At 46.4% G+C, this 14,028-nt stretch overlaps 1 protein-coding gene across 1 annotated transcript in view; it reads left to right on the forward strand.

Moving 5' to 3' along the window:
- Positions 1 to 1,225: 1,225 nt before the first annotated feature.
- disp3 (dispatched RND transporter family member 3) overlaps positions 1,226 to 14,028 on the forward strand; it is a 61,771-nt gene continuing 48,968 nt past the window's right edge. The window contains exons 1-4 of the mRNA XM_063194239.1: positions 1,226 to 2,622; positions 2,926 to 3,080; positions 5,727 to 5,946; positions 8,228 to 8,364. Coding sequence (XP_063050309.1) covers positions 1,226 to 2,622; positions 2,926 to 3,080; positions 5,727 to 5,946; positions 8,228 to 8,364 — 1,909 coding nt within the window. The remainder of the gene's footprint in view (positions 2,623 to 2,925; positions 3,081 to 5,726; positions 5,947 to 8,227; positions 8,365 to 14,028) is intronic.

Here is a 14,028-nt window from a genome sequence, read left to right on the forward strand (position 1 = left end):
AGGATTTGTTCGTGGGCTTTTGTGCCTTTAATCGGTTTGGTAAGGAATGAGACAAGAAATGTGAGGAGAGAGGTGGAGACGGATTGGGAAATGACCTCTGATCAAATCCTAACCCAAGTCCCTAGATTCATGGTATAGTATAGTTCCTTAGCCCATTTAGTCGCGGCGCCCCAAACAGCATGTTTTGGAAGCCGTCTTGCACACCTCCATTTGGCCAGCTGCGTCGGAGGAGATCCACGCACAGGGTCACCAAAATCACAAACACATTGCAGTGAGTATGCATGAACACTGCAAATGAGAATGGTGTTTGGAACTTTTCTTAAATGATGGTTGGAGAACTAAATTATACTCTGTCCCCAGGGTTCACTTCACACACACACATGCAGGCACACGCACGCACGCTCACATGCAAACACACACACACACTCACACGCACGCACGCACACACACACACACAAGCACAACCCCCACCTCTTTCCAAGGCGACCTTCACAATCCAAGCTTCTTCCTCCTGTGCTGAGCACCTTAACATTCTGCCTGTAACCTGAGCCTTGCCTTTACTTTGCAAAGATTCTTACCACCCAGCCTCACTCCTAACACACACACATACACACGTACACATTCACACACACACACACACACACACACACACACACACACACACACACACACACACACACACACACACACACACACACACACACACACACACACACACACACACACACACACACACACACACACACACACACACACACACACACACACCATTGTAAGGGAGCTGCTCCTTTGTTTATTGAAGGAGCCATTTGATTGTCTTGTCCTTGCTGGTCCTTGCAGCTTGGAATTGCTAGTATAGTTTGTGTGCGTGTGTGCGTGCGTACGTGCGCATGCGTGTGTGTGTGCCTGTGTGTGTGTTTGTGTGTATATATGTACGTGTGTGTGTGTGCACGCACGTGCGCGTGCTGAAGGCCCTGTCTCTCTCTTTAATGAGGGACCTGTAAATCAGGCCTGTTTTTATCGCCGGGGGGCTGGAGAGGTCTGGAGCAGTACCCAGCTTCTATGTGAGATGAGATGAGTTCTGATTTAAGTGCCTTTGTCTTCTTATCCTTGGTCTGTGTGTGTGTGTGTGTGTGTGTGTGTGTGTGTGTGTGTGTGTGTGTGTGTGTGTGTGTGTGTGTGTGTGTGTGTGTGTGTGTGTGTGTGTGTGTTTCAGAACCTTTCCATGGAGGCGGAGGACGAGCCCTTGTTGCTCGGGGCGACGGGTGACCTGGGTGATGACGGAATGCAGGACGAGGATGATGAGGACGGTACAGACCCAGACGCCAACCCAAACACTGACCCAGCCACCACACACATCCTGTCCCCCCAGCAAACACTACCCGGCCTGCAGGCACTCTGGCGGGCGGTGGGCTGGGTCTACACCACCCCCTGGGCCAGTGGGGCAGTGCTCGTCCTCGGCTTCCTCCTCCCCTTCGCCCTGTCGGCTTACATGTTCCTGCGCTACCCTCCGCTGGACATCGACCTGTCCTACAGCGCCTTCGAGGTGCGCAGCCACTCCTCCGCGCAGCACTTCGACGCCCTGGCGGTGGCGCTCAAGACGCAGCTGGGCTCGTGGGACCGGCACCGGCGCAACACCGACGACTTCGACTCTGCAGACGTGCTGAGGGACCTTCTGCTGGCCAAGCTGAACCTGTTGGGGGGCGGTGGAGGTGGGAGTGGGGGTGGGGCGGCAGCTCCTGGGGGGGTCAAGACCTTGGACGCTAAGCAGAATGAGACAGGGGTCAAGGGGGCTGCTGGGGGGGTCAAGGACTTGGGCGCTAAGCAGTCGCGAAACGAGACAGGGAGCAAGGGGGCGGCTGCTGGGGTAAAAGACACTGCTGCCATGAACGACACGGCTGAGGTGACGGACTTTGCTGAGGAAAAAGGCACTGCTGCCTCAGGTACGCTACAGCAACCGCAGAACGACACGGGGAGCTCTCAGGGAAACAAGGGTGTAGCAGAAAATTCCACTCTAGCAAAGGATGACGCAACCACAACGATGGCTGGAGTTGGAAATACAGATGCGAAGGACATTGACAACAAGGAGGGCCACGGAGTAGGTGTATCACAGGACAACACCACCAGACCGAAGGAAGAGGAGGAAGCCACCAAGGTGATCAAGGACACGGGAATTCCCAAGGAAGGTGGACAAGCACATGGCATAGACACTGGACTAGGGGTGGACACCGATGTTACCAAGGAAGGTGAACCAGTACAGGACATAGACCATGGAGGAGCACAGGACAAAGTAAATAGCTCTGGACCAGTACAGGGCAACACCACTAGCACTGGAGTATCCCACAATGCAACGGCTAGTGTTGGACAGGATGCAGGAAGCAGGGTTTTAGGAGGAGTCACCAACAGGAAGCGAAGATCCACTGGCTCCACCTACTCCTACCTGCAGAGCCAGGCGCTGTGGAGGGTGGAGCTAGTCTTCGTCGCCCAGGGCGACAACAACAAAGGTCGTCATGGCAACAGCAGTTGCCACAGTGACGGCGACCGCAACATCTTCACGCCGGAGCGGCTGCGTGCCATCCACCGCGTGGAGCGGATGCTGATGGAGCATCCCCAGTTCCAGAGGTCATTACTGTTATTGCAATACAATCAGCTGTCACTTTTATCCCATATACAGGATACTGGTCATGAGAATCTGGCTAGATCCAGGGACAACTAGAGCACTCAGTATACTATTGAAAATGTTCTTATTTTGCGCCCTACCGTGGCTCTAACAGCCCTTTTTCCAAGGTGTAGCCAATTGTCAATTACATTTAGAACTAGTGAATGGATAGTCTTTGGTGAAATCCACAAAAAATGGGCGTTGCTCGTCCTAGCAAGGCTAGAACGCTTCACTTTGAGAAATGGCCAATGATTATCTCCCTCCAGGTTCTGCTGGAAGCCGGTGGAGCTGTTGAGGGACCTTCCTCTGGGGCCGTCGTACTGCGCCCCGCCCAGCTCCGTGCTCTCCTACCTCTTCCCCAGCGAGCGTGCAGGCAGGATATACTTCGATGGCATGGGACCCGACCTCGCAGACATACGCGGTGAGTCTGAGACGTGAAGGTGATGTGAAAAGAGGCTGAGAGAGAGAGAGAGAGAGAGAGAGAGAGAGAGGGAGAGAGAGAGAGAGAGAGAGAGAGAGAGAGAGAGAGAGAGAGAGAGAGAGAGAGAGAGGGAGAGAGAGAGAGAGAGGCAAGCAGGTAGGCAGGCAGACAGACAGGAAGGCAAGTAGCCAGATAGGCAGGTAGACAGACAGACAGACAGACACACACACAGACGGGTAGGCGGGCAGCCAGGCAGCCAGGCGGCCAGATAGACACAGGGCCCTGACCTGGTATTACATGGATCATAGTCAGATTAAAGCATTCATTGCCCTCTATTATGACTCACTTTAATATATTTACACATCAGCATAATTGAGCCCCCTTTAATGGTGTACTGTACATAACTTCTTCTTTTATACCACGACAGCAGATTGCAGACACATTGTGTATGCAGCACATTGGCCTCCTGCCAGGATATACAAACTACTGTATAGTTCACTTTCTGTTTTTGCCACTACAGCCTACCATATCAGAGGCAAGTTGTGTATGCAGCATGCAGTACAGTACAGTATAGTAGTCCTGCAACCACAGCACACTGTCCTGTTGGGATTACAGAAGGGAAAACTGCAGCTGAAGCACAAGGTTACGTCCCCAGAGACAAGAGACGGACCAGTGGCTTTGTTGAGGTGTGTTTCTGTGTAGCTGACGGATCCTCTTTGAGTCTGTCTTGTCATTTATTTATTTATCTTGCTTATTTTATGTCAGCAGGGGCAAAGGAATGGCCTCTGTACAGTAGGAGTGCTAGGTTGTTTCTGTGTGTACTTTAGTGATCCTAGTTTGAGTCTCTGTGTTATATCTTTTTATTTATGTATTATTTGTTTATGTAAGCTGGGGCAAAGGAGAAGAAAGGGGTGTGGGATTGTTTTTTGTATGTCTTTTTTGTTTCTGTGAGATCACAGTAGAGTGGCAGACATTGTATTTTTCCTCTTAATTCTCATCATCACAAGCATACATACAGTACACATGCCATCAAAGACTTCGTACGCAGTACAATGTGTAGACATGGGAGAGAAAGCAAATTAATTGAATTGCTATTGTCAGATAAGGCCAGCGTGATAAGAACAAGTCCCTAGTTCTGTGGGGAACTGCCAATTACATTTCTCATTCCAGACTCACACATTGCTAATCCTGTGCATATGCAAGCGTATAATTAGCGATTTCAGACAGTCAGACAGACAGTCAGCCAAGCACTCTTATCAGGGTTGTACTCTAAAGGGATTATATTAATAAAAAACTATATTTTTGGTTAATTACATTGGATTTTTTTGGAGATGAGTCAAATGGTTTGGTTAAGACAGGAAAGTCCAAGAAGGATCAAGTCAGGAAAAATGGACACACACTTGAAATTCTTTGTTGGACATGGTCAAAACATTCTGATTGACCACAGATAGAATGTACAGGGTGAAATGTTTTCCTTTGCTCGATGACAGTTTCAATTGTATGACTGCAAGATACATCTGCTTGAGCTGACAGCCTGACATTTCGACCCTTGTCAATCGAGTTCAGAATTTCGAACATAGGTGAAACCCTATACTTTTTTGTGTAAGGTTTTGGCCAGTATGGATGTTTTTTAAGTCCTTGCTGAATTGCGAATTGATTTTTGACCCACAAGCTTTGTCAAGGGAAGTGGTAGAGTCAATGTACAATGTGAACCACCATCCTCCTGTAACACAACAGTAGGCCCTAGTCAGTTCGTTGGACACCTCCACTAGACACCATCTATCATAAATCTCTCCCCCAGTAGAGTGAGGAGGATATAAACAAAAAAAGCACAATGTACCTGTGTTTCATGTAGGGACTTGTTTTCCCACTGATATTGATAGTCTTCTGCTTCTGCTTCTGTGTTATTTTGTAGTTGATGTGTTTTCCATACAAATATTTATATATATGACCTACTGTATATACAGTATATGCCAGTGTGTCTAATCATACTGTATGTCATGCCACTTGTCACCTTAGGGGTGCGCTCCGCTTCTCGACCAGGTAGCCTAGCCAAAGAATCGTCTAGTAGGGTAAGACACGTCAGCCTCGTACTTTTCCGGGATCCATGTGGTGTCAGGTCAGGTGGAAGCCCCTTTAAGAGACCTTCGGTTAGGAGACCTTTGGAGTCTCATGGTGGAGAGTAAATGAAGTTCCCGGAGTATATTTCTCTACTAGACAATTCTTTGGCCTACCTGTAGGTCATGTGATAAGTCATCTCAGACTCAGTTTTCTCATTGCCTGAGGAAGATCCCTCTAAATAAAGTGTGGACATATTTTTTTGGAGCTCAAGCCCAGTGTGCAGACAACTCTATCACACTTGCTCCCCCATCTTTATCCTGTAGCAGAAGGATTGACCACGTTATGTTCAGAGTTAAGTGAATCAGGTTTTAATTTGAAGGTGATACCCTCCTCTTTCAAATATGGTATACAGGGAATGCATTCATTACCAAGGCACTCAATTGTTAAAATGCTGCTGCTCCAGCAGAAATAACTCATGGAACACTTGATACATACTGCTAAATTTGTATCATTAATAGTCAATAAAGGCATGCCAAAATCTCACCTCTGATCTCCAATGTTTCCTCTCTCCTCTTCTCTGCCCAGGTGCCTTGAGTCTGGCCATCACCCACCCCCAGTTCTACTGGTACGTGGACGAGAGCTTGACCCCCGACAACCTCTGCTCCTCCCTGCTGCGCAGCGAGATCCACTTCGGCGCCCCGCTGCCCTCCTTCTACTCGCTGCAGGACCGGCCGCAGGAGCAGAGGAAGCGCTTCCGGGACTTTGTGGTGCAGTACGCTGACCTCCTGGCACGGCAGTCCAACAGGTTAAGCTCACCGTACCGTCTTCACTCGCTCGTATACAGAGCCTGTTAAACCGCTAATCCACCTGCACTCTCTTCACTCTCTCCAAAGACCTTACTACTTCACTCTTTCGTGCAGCGTGTTGCCTAATTAAAAAAGTGACTTCTTTGCTCCCTTCTGTAGACCTACAAAGTACTAAGCTGATCTCCTGCACTGACAGTCCGACAAATTAACTAAGACCTTTTCTGAACTCCTTCATAGAGTGTATTAGTTTAGTGCATTAGTGTATAAGTGCATGTATGTATGCTGCAACTCTTCAGGTCATTCTTCTCCTGGTCCACCAGTTCAACAGGTTACCTCAGTGGTTTCAAAGTGGTGGCCGGGGACCCCTTGTGGGCCGAGAGAGGATGCCAGGGGGGCCACTGCAGGTTGGCAGGAAAAATATTGCAAAATAAACTCAATAATATGGGGGGCCTTGTCATGGCAAAGTTTGGGAATCCCTAAGTTAACTTGCCTCTGTTCACACCCCTTCCTATATCCTGGATACACAGTGCTCAATGGCGGCATCAAAACTGTCTGTTCAGCTTCAGAGTCCCGGACCCAAAGTTGTCAGCGGCCCTGTAACCAAATAACCCATGACTGCCTCAATCAGCCTCAAACTCCCATTAAATCTTTAATTAGGCCCCAGTGCTACTTAAGAGCTCTGTAATTAGCGCCATATCAGAAGAATACTCAGTGCCCCTTAGGTGCTTGGGTGGAGTGCCTCATAGGAGTAATTTCCTCGATTAGCTTGATTTTGGAAACATTTAAAGATGGTTAACGCCTCTTATTGTTCAGTGTTCGGTCGATATGGGCTGCTTCATCGAGATGAGCTACCATAGTCATAACATAGCCTAAAACCCAAACTCCCCTACAGTAGCCTTAACCCGTAGGGGTGCTATTGCAGTGTGTTGTGATGGCTTGGTAGCACTAAAGATAGGTAACTCATATTGACACGACATTGGGAAGCACCATCCTAGAGCACCATCCCAGCAAACACTAAACTGTCTTAATCTTTGTCCCATTGCTAATTAATTGCTGTGTAATTAATGTCATATCAGAGCACTGAGCACTGACACGCACATGAGCTGTGCCCAAAGTCGGCAATGAAGAGTGGAGCTACTAGCTAGGGCTAGTAGCAAAATAATATTGGTCTTAGTGTGATTTTGGAAATACGGACATTGAAAACACCTCTTTGTCTCCCAGAGGAGTTGCATCTGCTCGTCTAAACAGAAAACACTAAACTGTCTTTATTGCTTTCAGTCTGTCCCACTGCTGGCTAATCAGTTAATTAGTGTTAAATCAGAACAGTGATTGAAGTGCCCCATAGGTGATTGTGGAAAATGGACCATAGGGTTTAGTGCAAGTAGGGTAAATAAATTCGCTCTTGATGCATTTATGCAAACAAAATCCTTTGTAAAGCACTCAAATTAAAAGCTTGAATATTTTTGCGAGGATTTTTTTTTAATGGATTTTTTTTCTTTTTCTCTCCCTCTCTCTCTCGCTGAAATTCTCATTGAAATTCATAGAAGTGGGACAGTCATTAGGTTTCTGGAATGAACTGGCCGATTAAGCTTTTTTGGGGATGGTGAAAATGAACAAAATTGTGGGTGACATTAGAGTATCAGATGTGAATCAAGGAGCATTGTGATATTAAATTAGAGCACAGTTCAAATACTATGTATTCCTTTTAAAGTGGATCCAGCTGGGGTTTCCTTTATCTTAATTAGATAATCCTATTTAAAAATCCACAAGAGGCTATATCCTGTTTTTTTTCTTCTCCTGTCTTTCTTAGTCTGTTTCGATGACTAAATTCCTCTCTGAATGATTGCCCTTGTCTGTCCTTACACTGAGTATGGCCCTGTCCATTTCTCTTCTTTTTTCCTTTGTTGCTTTTGCTCAGGGTTTTTTTCCGCCCTTTTTATCCTATCAATCTCCGTTATTCTCTCAATTTTGGCCCTTCACATCTTGTTATTTCATTTTCGTTCTTTCTTTGTTCTTTATGCCATTATTTCACTTCTTTTTTTCTTTTCTGTCTTATCTTTCTGTCTTTCATTCTTTCACCATCCTTTGCTTTTCATCTGTCTTTCTCTTTTTTTCTTATCTAATCTTCATCTTTCATCCTTTCATTTTCATATGCATTTCATTTGTATTTCTTTTTCATTACTGTCATTTGTCATTACTTAATATAGGCCTATATATATTTTCCTGCTTTTAAAATAAATGTGCCCCCATTCTCCTCTCTCCATTCTCTGTCTCTCTCAGCCAGGTGAAGGTGCTGTATGGGGGCACGGAGCTGTTTGACGATGAGGTCAGGCGCACCTTCCACAGCGACATGCTGCTGGCCGTGTTCAGTGGAGCCTGCATCTCCATCCTGGTCTACATCCTCACATCCTTCTCAGGTAGCCTACCTCTGCTCTCCATGCACGCACGTCTTTCTAACACAATGGCTTTAAGTGTATATTGTATGGACACCTCCACTACTCACTTCTTTCTTAGGTAACATTGCTATAGCCCACACAAATCCTTCTTCGCTCCTCATTCTCTTCCTCTTCCTCCTCATCAAAACGTTCTCACTGTATCGCCATCCTGGTCTACATCCTCACTCAGGTACCTCTGCTCTGCTTTCTCGTACATCCTTCTGACAATGACTGTAGCCTCTTTGTGCAGATGGGATCGTCAGGCAGTGTTGCAAAAAGTCGCCAGAAGTAGCTAGATGATGTCATGGCGTTATGGCACGCTGATCAGTAGAAAACGTGCCCACAGGCGTACGTTCATAATTCAAATGGGCAGTGCTACAGCTACTGTAGCTACTTTTTGGAGATCAGAGCTAATCTGCAGCCCTGCTGCACCATGAGAAACGCTTCTGATGGCGGCGCAGCGCTACAATTATGTATAAAAACAATGATTTTGTCAATGAAAGGCACATTTTTAAATGTCGCCAGATGCACCAAAAAGTGGCTAAGTTGCTAGATTACGTTTTTATTCGCCAGGGATGGCAAAAACACGTTAAATCTAGCGACAAAGTTGCTAACTTGTCAACACTGTCGCCAGGCAGGCGGGCTTATTCACTATTTGCTGAAAATAATCAACTACATCGTAGCAACATTGCTATGACATTACCGAGACCCTTAATTAGGCCTAATATATTAAGACATAGCCATTACAATTCTGGTGACAGTAAGGTTATAACATAGGCTCTGCACAAAGGTGTTAAGCATATATTGTATGGACACATGTAGGCCTATTGTATTTGAAGTCGATTGTCAATTTAGCCTATTTGTAGTAATGACAATGTAGGCTGTGTGAAGGGTAGCATGTCATTTTTCCGACGTCTCTTTAGTCCAATGCGTCAATATTCCGAAAATTTCCCATTGATCCTACAGCCCACTAATTCTAAATAATTAAATGAAACCCTTTTCTCCGACAGCTCAATGTTCCGACCAATGGCTGTTTGGGGTTGGTCATCATCCCAGGCCATATGTCCTGCTTTTCCCGGTGCAGTAGCCTAGGCTAGACTTCAGCTGCATGCGCTGCGACGAGCACATAGATGGCGTCTGAGTCGGTCTAGCTGTGCCCTTACCAAAACTACCCCTAAACATAATCTGTCATTAATGCAATGTTGCCAAGTTTTACAATTGTGCCCTACCCAAAACCATTCCTAAACCTAACCTGTCAGTAATGCAATGTTTCTGAGTTTTAAATTTGTGCCTTGACCAAAACTTTCCCTAAACCTAACATATCACAGACAGCTGCATGACCACTGTGTAGGCTTCAGAGATGGCGGTGATCTAAAGCTTTTGGTCGGAACATTGGACTGTCGGGACAAAGGGTTTCATTTAATTGGGGAAAAGTTATCTGAGACTAAGTGCTGTAGGATCCATGGGAAATGTTAGGAACATTGACGCATCGGACCAATGGGGCATCGGAAAAACGAGCAGACCCTGTGTGAAGTCAATATATTTGAAGTCGATTTCCGAGCAGAACATAAGATTTACTGGTTGGAAAGCCCACTCTGTGTCATTCCTTGGTGTCCATGTAGTCTAAATTCTTAACTACAAGTGCTACATTCCTTCACATTAAAATCCCACTTCTCTCCTCCTACTCCTGCGCCTCAATCCTGGTATGCATCTATTCTCACATCCTTCTCAGGCACCTTCTCCTCCACCACCTCCACTGCTCACTTCTTTAGGTAGCACTGCTATAGCCCACACAAATCCTTCTTCTCTCCTCCTCCTCTTTCTCCTCATCTTCCTCTTACTCCTCCTCCTCAACAATGTATCACTGCATCTCAACCCTGGTCCACATCCTCACATTCTTCGAAGGTACCTAAGCTCCTGCCTCCTCCCCTACTCGCACAGCTACAGCTCTTTATAAGCACCTCTGCTCTTTGCTACTGACTCACATCCTTGTAAGGTACTTGGCTATGGAGGTCTTTGTAAGGTAGACTGGCCTACATCCTTTGTAAAGTACCTCCACACACTTCTTTCAAAAGTATCTCTATTTCACCCACTCACATCTGCTTGTCTTTCTCACTGTTGTGCCTTCTGTGATTTATTTTCCTGTTCAGTGATGTTATATGTCTATTTGGATTGCCCAGTTGTTCACTTTATTCACTTTGTTCCACAGAGATGTCAAAGTAAAAGTAAAAGAAGTAAAAAAACAGTTCCCTTCCAACACAGGTAACTTATCTGGGTAACCAGTAGACCTGCATACATGTCTTACGAACAGTTAACTCTGCACTGTTTGGATCAGATTTGTTGTTGGTTTTTCTTAGGTTCTTAGTGTTTTTCCAGTAATAACCCTGTATGTTCCTCATTAGGTGCAAATGACTAACTAGTGTAACCGCTATGTAATATCATGTGCTAATATTGTTCTTATGTGAACATGAATTGACTTTTACTTTTGACACCTCTGCTATGCTGTTCCACTTCTCCTCCCACTCACATCTCATTCCCAGGTTCTACTACTGCTCTTTGCTACCCACTCATGTTCTTCTCAGCTACCTCTGTTCAGATGCATTTAATACACCCCAGCAGGACTAGACCGCTTCACGCACAGACATTATTTCCCAGGTGCTTTCCTTTACTCTTTCACATCCTACTCAGACCCTTAAAAGGTAGCCTACTGTACCTCTGCTCTACACTCCACCCACATGTCTTTCTCACATATCACTGCTCTCCTCCACACTGACACGCACAGCAAAGGTACTAGTACTCTTCACTGACTCATGTCCCTCCAAGGTATCTCTGCCAGTGCCCTCCACCTTCTCATGCATATATGCATACTTCAAGTGCTGCTGTTTCACTCCTCCACACGCTCACATCTTTAAAAAGCACCACTACGTCTCTCCTGTTACCTACTCAGATCCCTCTGAAGTATGTATCTCTGTAGTATCGCTCTTCCATGGTCCATCCCCACACATCCTTCTCAGTACCACTGCTATTTACAGCATCTCTGGTCTGTTTCACATCCTTCATCCTTCTCTAAGGTATCTCTCCCCCTCCTTCGCGCCCACTCACATTTTTCTCAAGGATCACTGCACAGCTCCCGTCCTCTATACCACTGTTCCTTGCCACCCACTTTCTCCCTTTGAGGGCATTTCTGTTCCACTCACTCACTCACATCCCTGTAAGCTAACCCCTTTGTCTGCCCATGGTGTGCTAGTACAGGTAAAACATTACTGCTTTTCTCACTTTACCTACTCGGACCCAGGTTTGCTGGACTGGCAATCTGGTGTACAGGGCATTTCTTGGTGGGCCGACAATCCTCAGGGGCCGAAACTATTGTGGTTTGTGTGCTTTCTTAGAGAACAGTCCACACTTCAGTCAGGGCTACCAAAAATGCCCAGGTGTTACTTTGGTCCCAGTCCAACCCTGATTAGACCTTTCTAACCGTGCAGGACAGACAGCCGGGTGAGCGACCAGGGAGAGCGACCAACCAAAGCTTGTGTTTAGAAAAATGTGAACATTCCATTGGCTGACGGCTGCTGGCGCCGAGCTCATTATATTTTACCTGAAGTTCAACTTCTGTTTTGACGCTTTTAATGCCCTTGGTGCTATAAACACTTTTCAAGCTTTTGACGCTTCTGCCAATTGGACTTCCATACAAAGTACGACCTGGGCAATTTTGAAGTAGATCAGCCCCTCTCACAGTCCATCTGCTTTTCTAAGATATTATTTCTACAACCTTTTCTCTGATATTATGGCTCAGTCCATAGTGTGCATTAAAAGGGACCAATGGGCCACCCCTTCTAAATGGTGGGCCTGTCTGTAAGGGCATGCCCTGTATGCCAGATTACCAGTCCAGCCCTGCTCCCCAGGTACGGATGCTCCTCTCCACCCACCCATCCACCCACACTATCTACTATCTAGGCCTTTTGCCAACCACAAACTTCTTTCAAAAGTATCTCTGCTTCACCCACTCACGTCCTTCTGAGCTATGTCTCATATCCCCCACCCACTCATGTCTGCAGAATACTCGCTTATTAAATAAATTAGACAATATAATCCATAAGCAGCCCAGTTGTAATCCACCCACCCACATCTTTAGTAGATACCACCGCCCGCCTGTCTACCCACACACATTCGTCTCCTCGCAGGTATCTCGGATGTCCTCCACCCACAGACATCCTTCCTTCTAAAAGATACCACTGTTCTGTTCATCCTGTCCTCCCCCTCACATCCTTCTGATGCATCTCTCCTCTCCTCCTCGTCCTCACACTCTTGTGTGCCATTCACATTGCAGTTGTCTTCATGCATGGACTGTTCGGTTAGGAAAGGTTGGGAGTACTTAAACGTAAACAGATCCTTCCACACTAAAGACTCTGCTTGGTGCCTGGATGGGGTCAGCGCAGGAGTCTGGGCAAGTTCATGATGTAACTTGGAAATAGAACTAGGTCTATTTTTCAGAGTGGTGCTGAATGGTCTGTGAGCAGAGTCCCATTACAAACAATGGCACTACGCTGTCTATTTGTTTTTGCTGTGCGGTGTTGAACGGTCTGTTTAGTGTTCCATTTAATGGCGTGAACACAGACAGACAGACAAACAGACTGGTGGTGTAAAAAGGACAACGGGACCACTTACACGCACTGCTCACGGCTGTGTCCATGTTACCATCTCTGTGCACACAAGGGCAATTGAATGGAACGTTGTAGTACATCTCTCCATTCCTCCTGCCCTCACGCGCTTAATAAGATACCAATAAGATACCACAGCCTTTCTCCAGTCACGTCTGCCTAGGCAGGGCATCTCCCCTCCTGTCTCCTGTCCTCCACCCAGTCCTGTCTGAGAAATACTCCCTTATTAACCCGGACAATGTAATCAATACATGGCCGTGCTTATAATTCCCTCTCAAGATGTTCTATCACAAAGACAATTACGGAGATGAGAGACGGGGGGCCAGGGAAACACTCCCAGGCAAATCTCTCAAGCCAGCTGAGGCCCCATGTTGTCTTGCGTCCTTTTGTTTTTTTTCGTCACAGAGCAGCAATCAAACCTTCTGTGTATTTCATTCAGACGTAGCGCAATTTAAAGACCCCATTATTGAGCGGGGGCCACTCGACAAAAATTCCACTCAACCCAAATCCAATATCTTCAACTTGATTGCCCGGACCTGCCCGGGTGTTGCACTCTCATCTTTTTTTTCTACTGCTGACTTTGTTATTGACTTCTCACCAACAGCACAGTAGCAACACAGCTAGATTCAGAATCAGACACACACAGTCAATCACAGATCACACGCGTACACACACGCACGCACACACACATAGGCCTATACATACATACGCACACACACATGCGCTCACACGCACACACACACACACACACACACACACACACACACACACACACACACACACACACACACACACACACACACACACACACACACACACACACACACACACACACACACCAGCACCATGCTGCTACTTCTGCTGCACTACCCTATATATCTCTCTCTGCAGCATTGAGCACGTTGTCTCCATAGAGTCATTTAATAGAAGTGCTATCGTAATGTTTTATTGAGTCTGAAATATCGCAAAGTAATATTTGAAGAGGTTT

This window comes from Engraulis encrasicolus, chromosome 3 (genome assembly GCF_034702125.1).
Source record: "Engraulis encrasicolus isolate BLACKSEA-1 chromosome 3, IST_EnEncr_1.0, whole genome shotgun sequence".
NCBI classification, from domain to species: domain Eukaryota; kingdom Metazoa; phylum Chordata; class Actinopteri; order Clupeiformes; family Engraulidae; genus Engraulis; species Engraulis encrasicolus.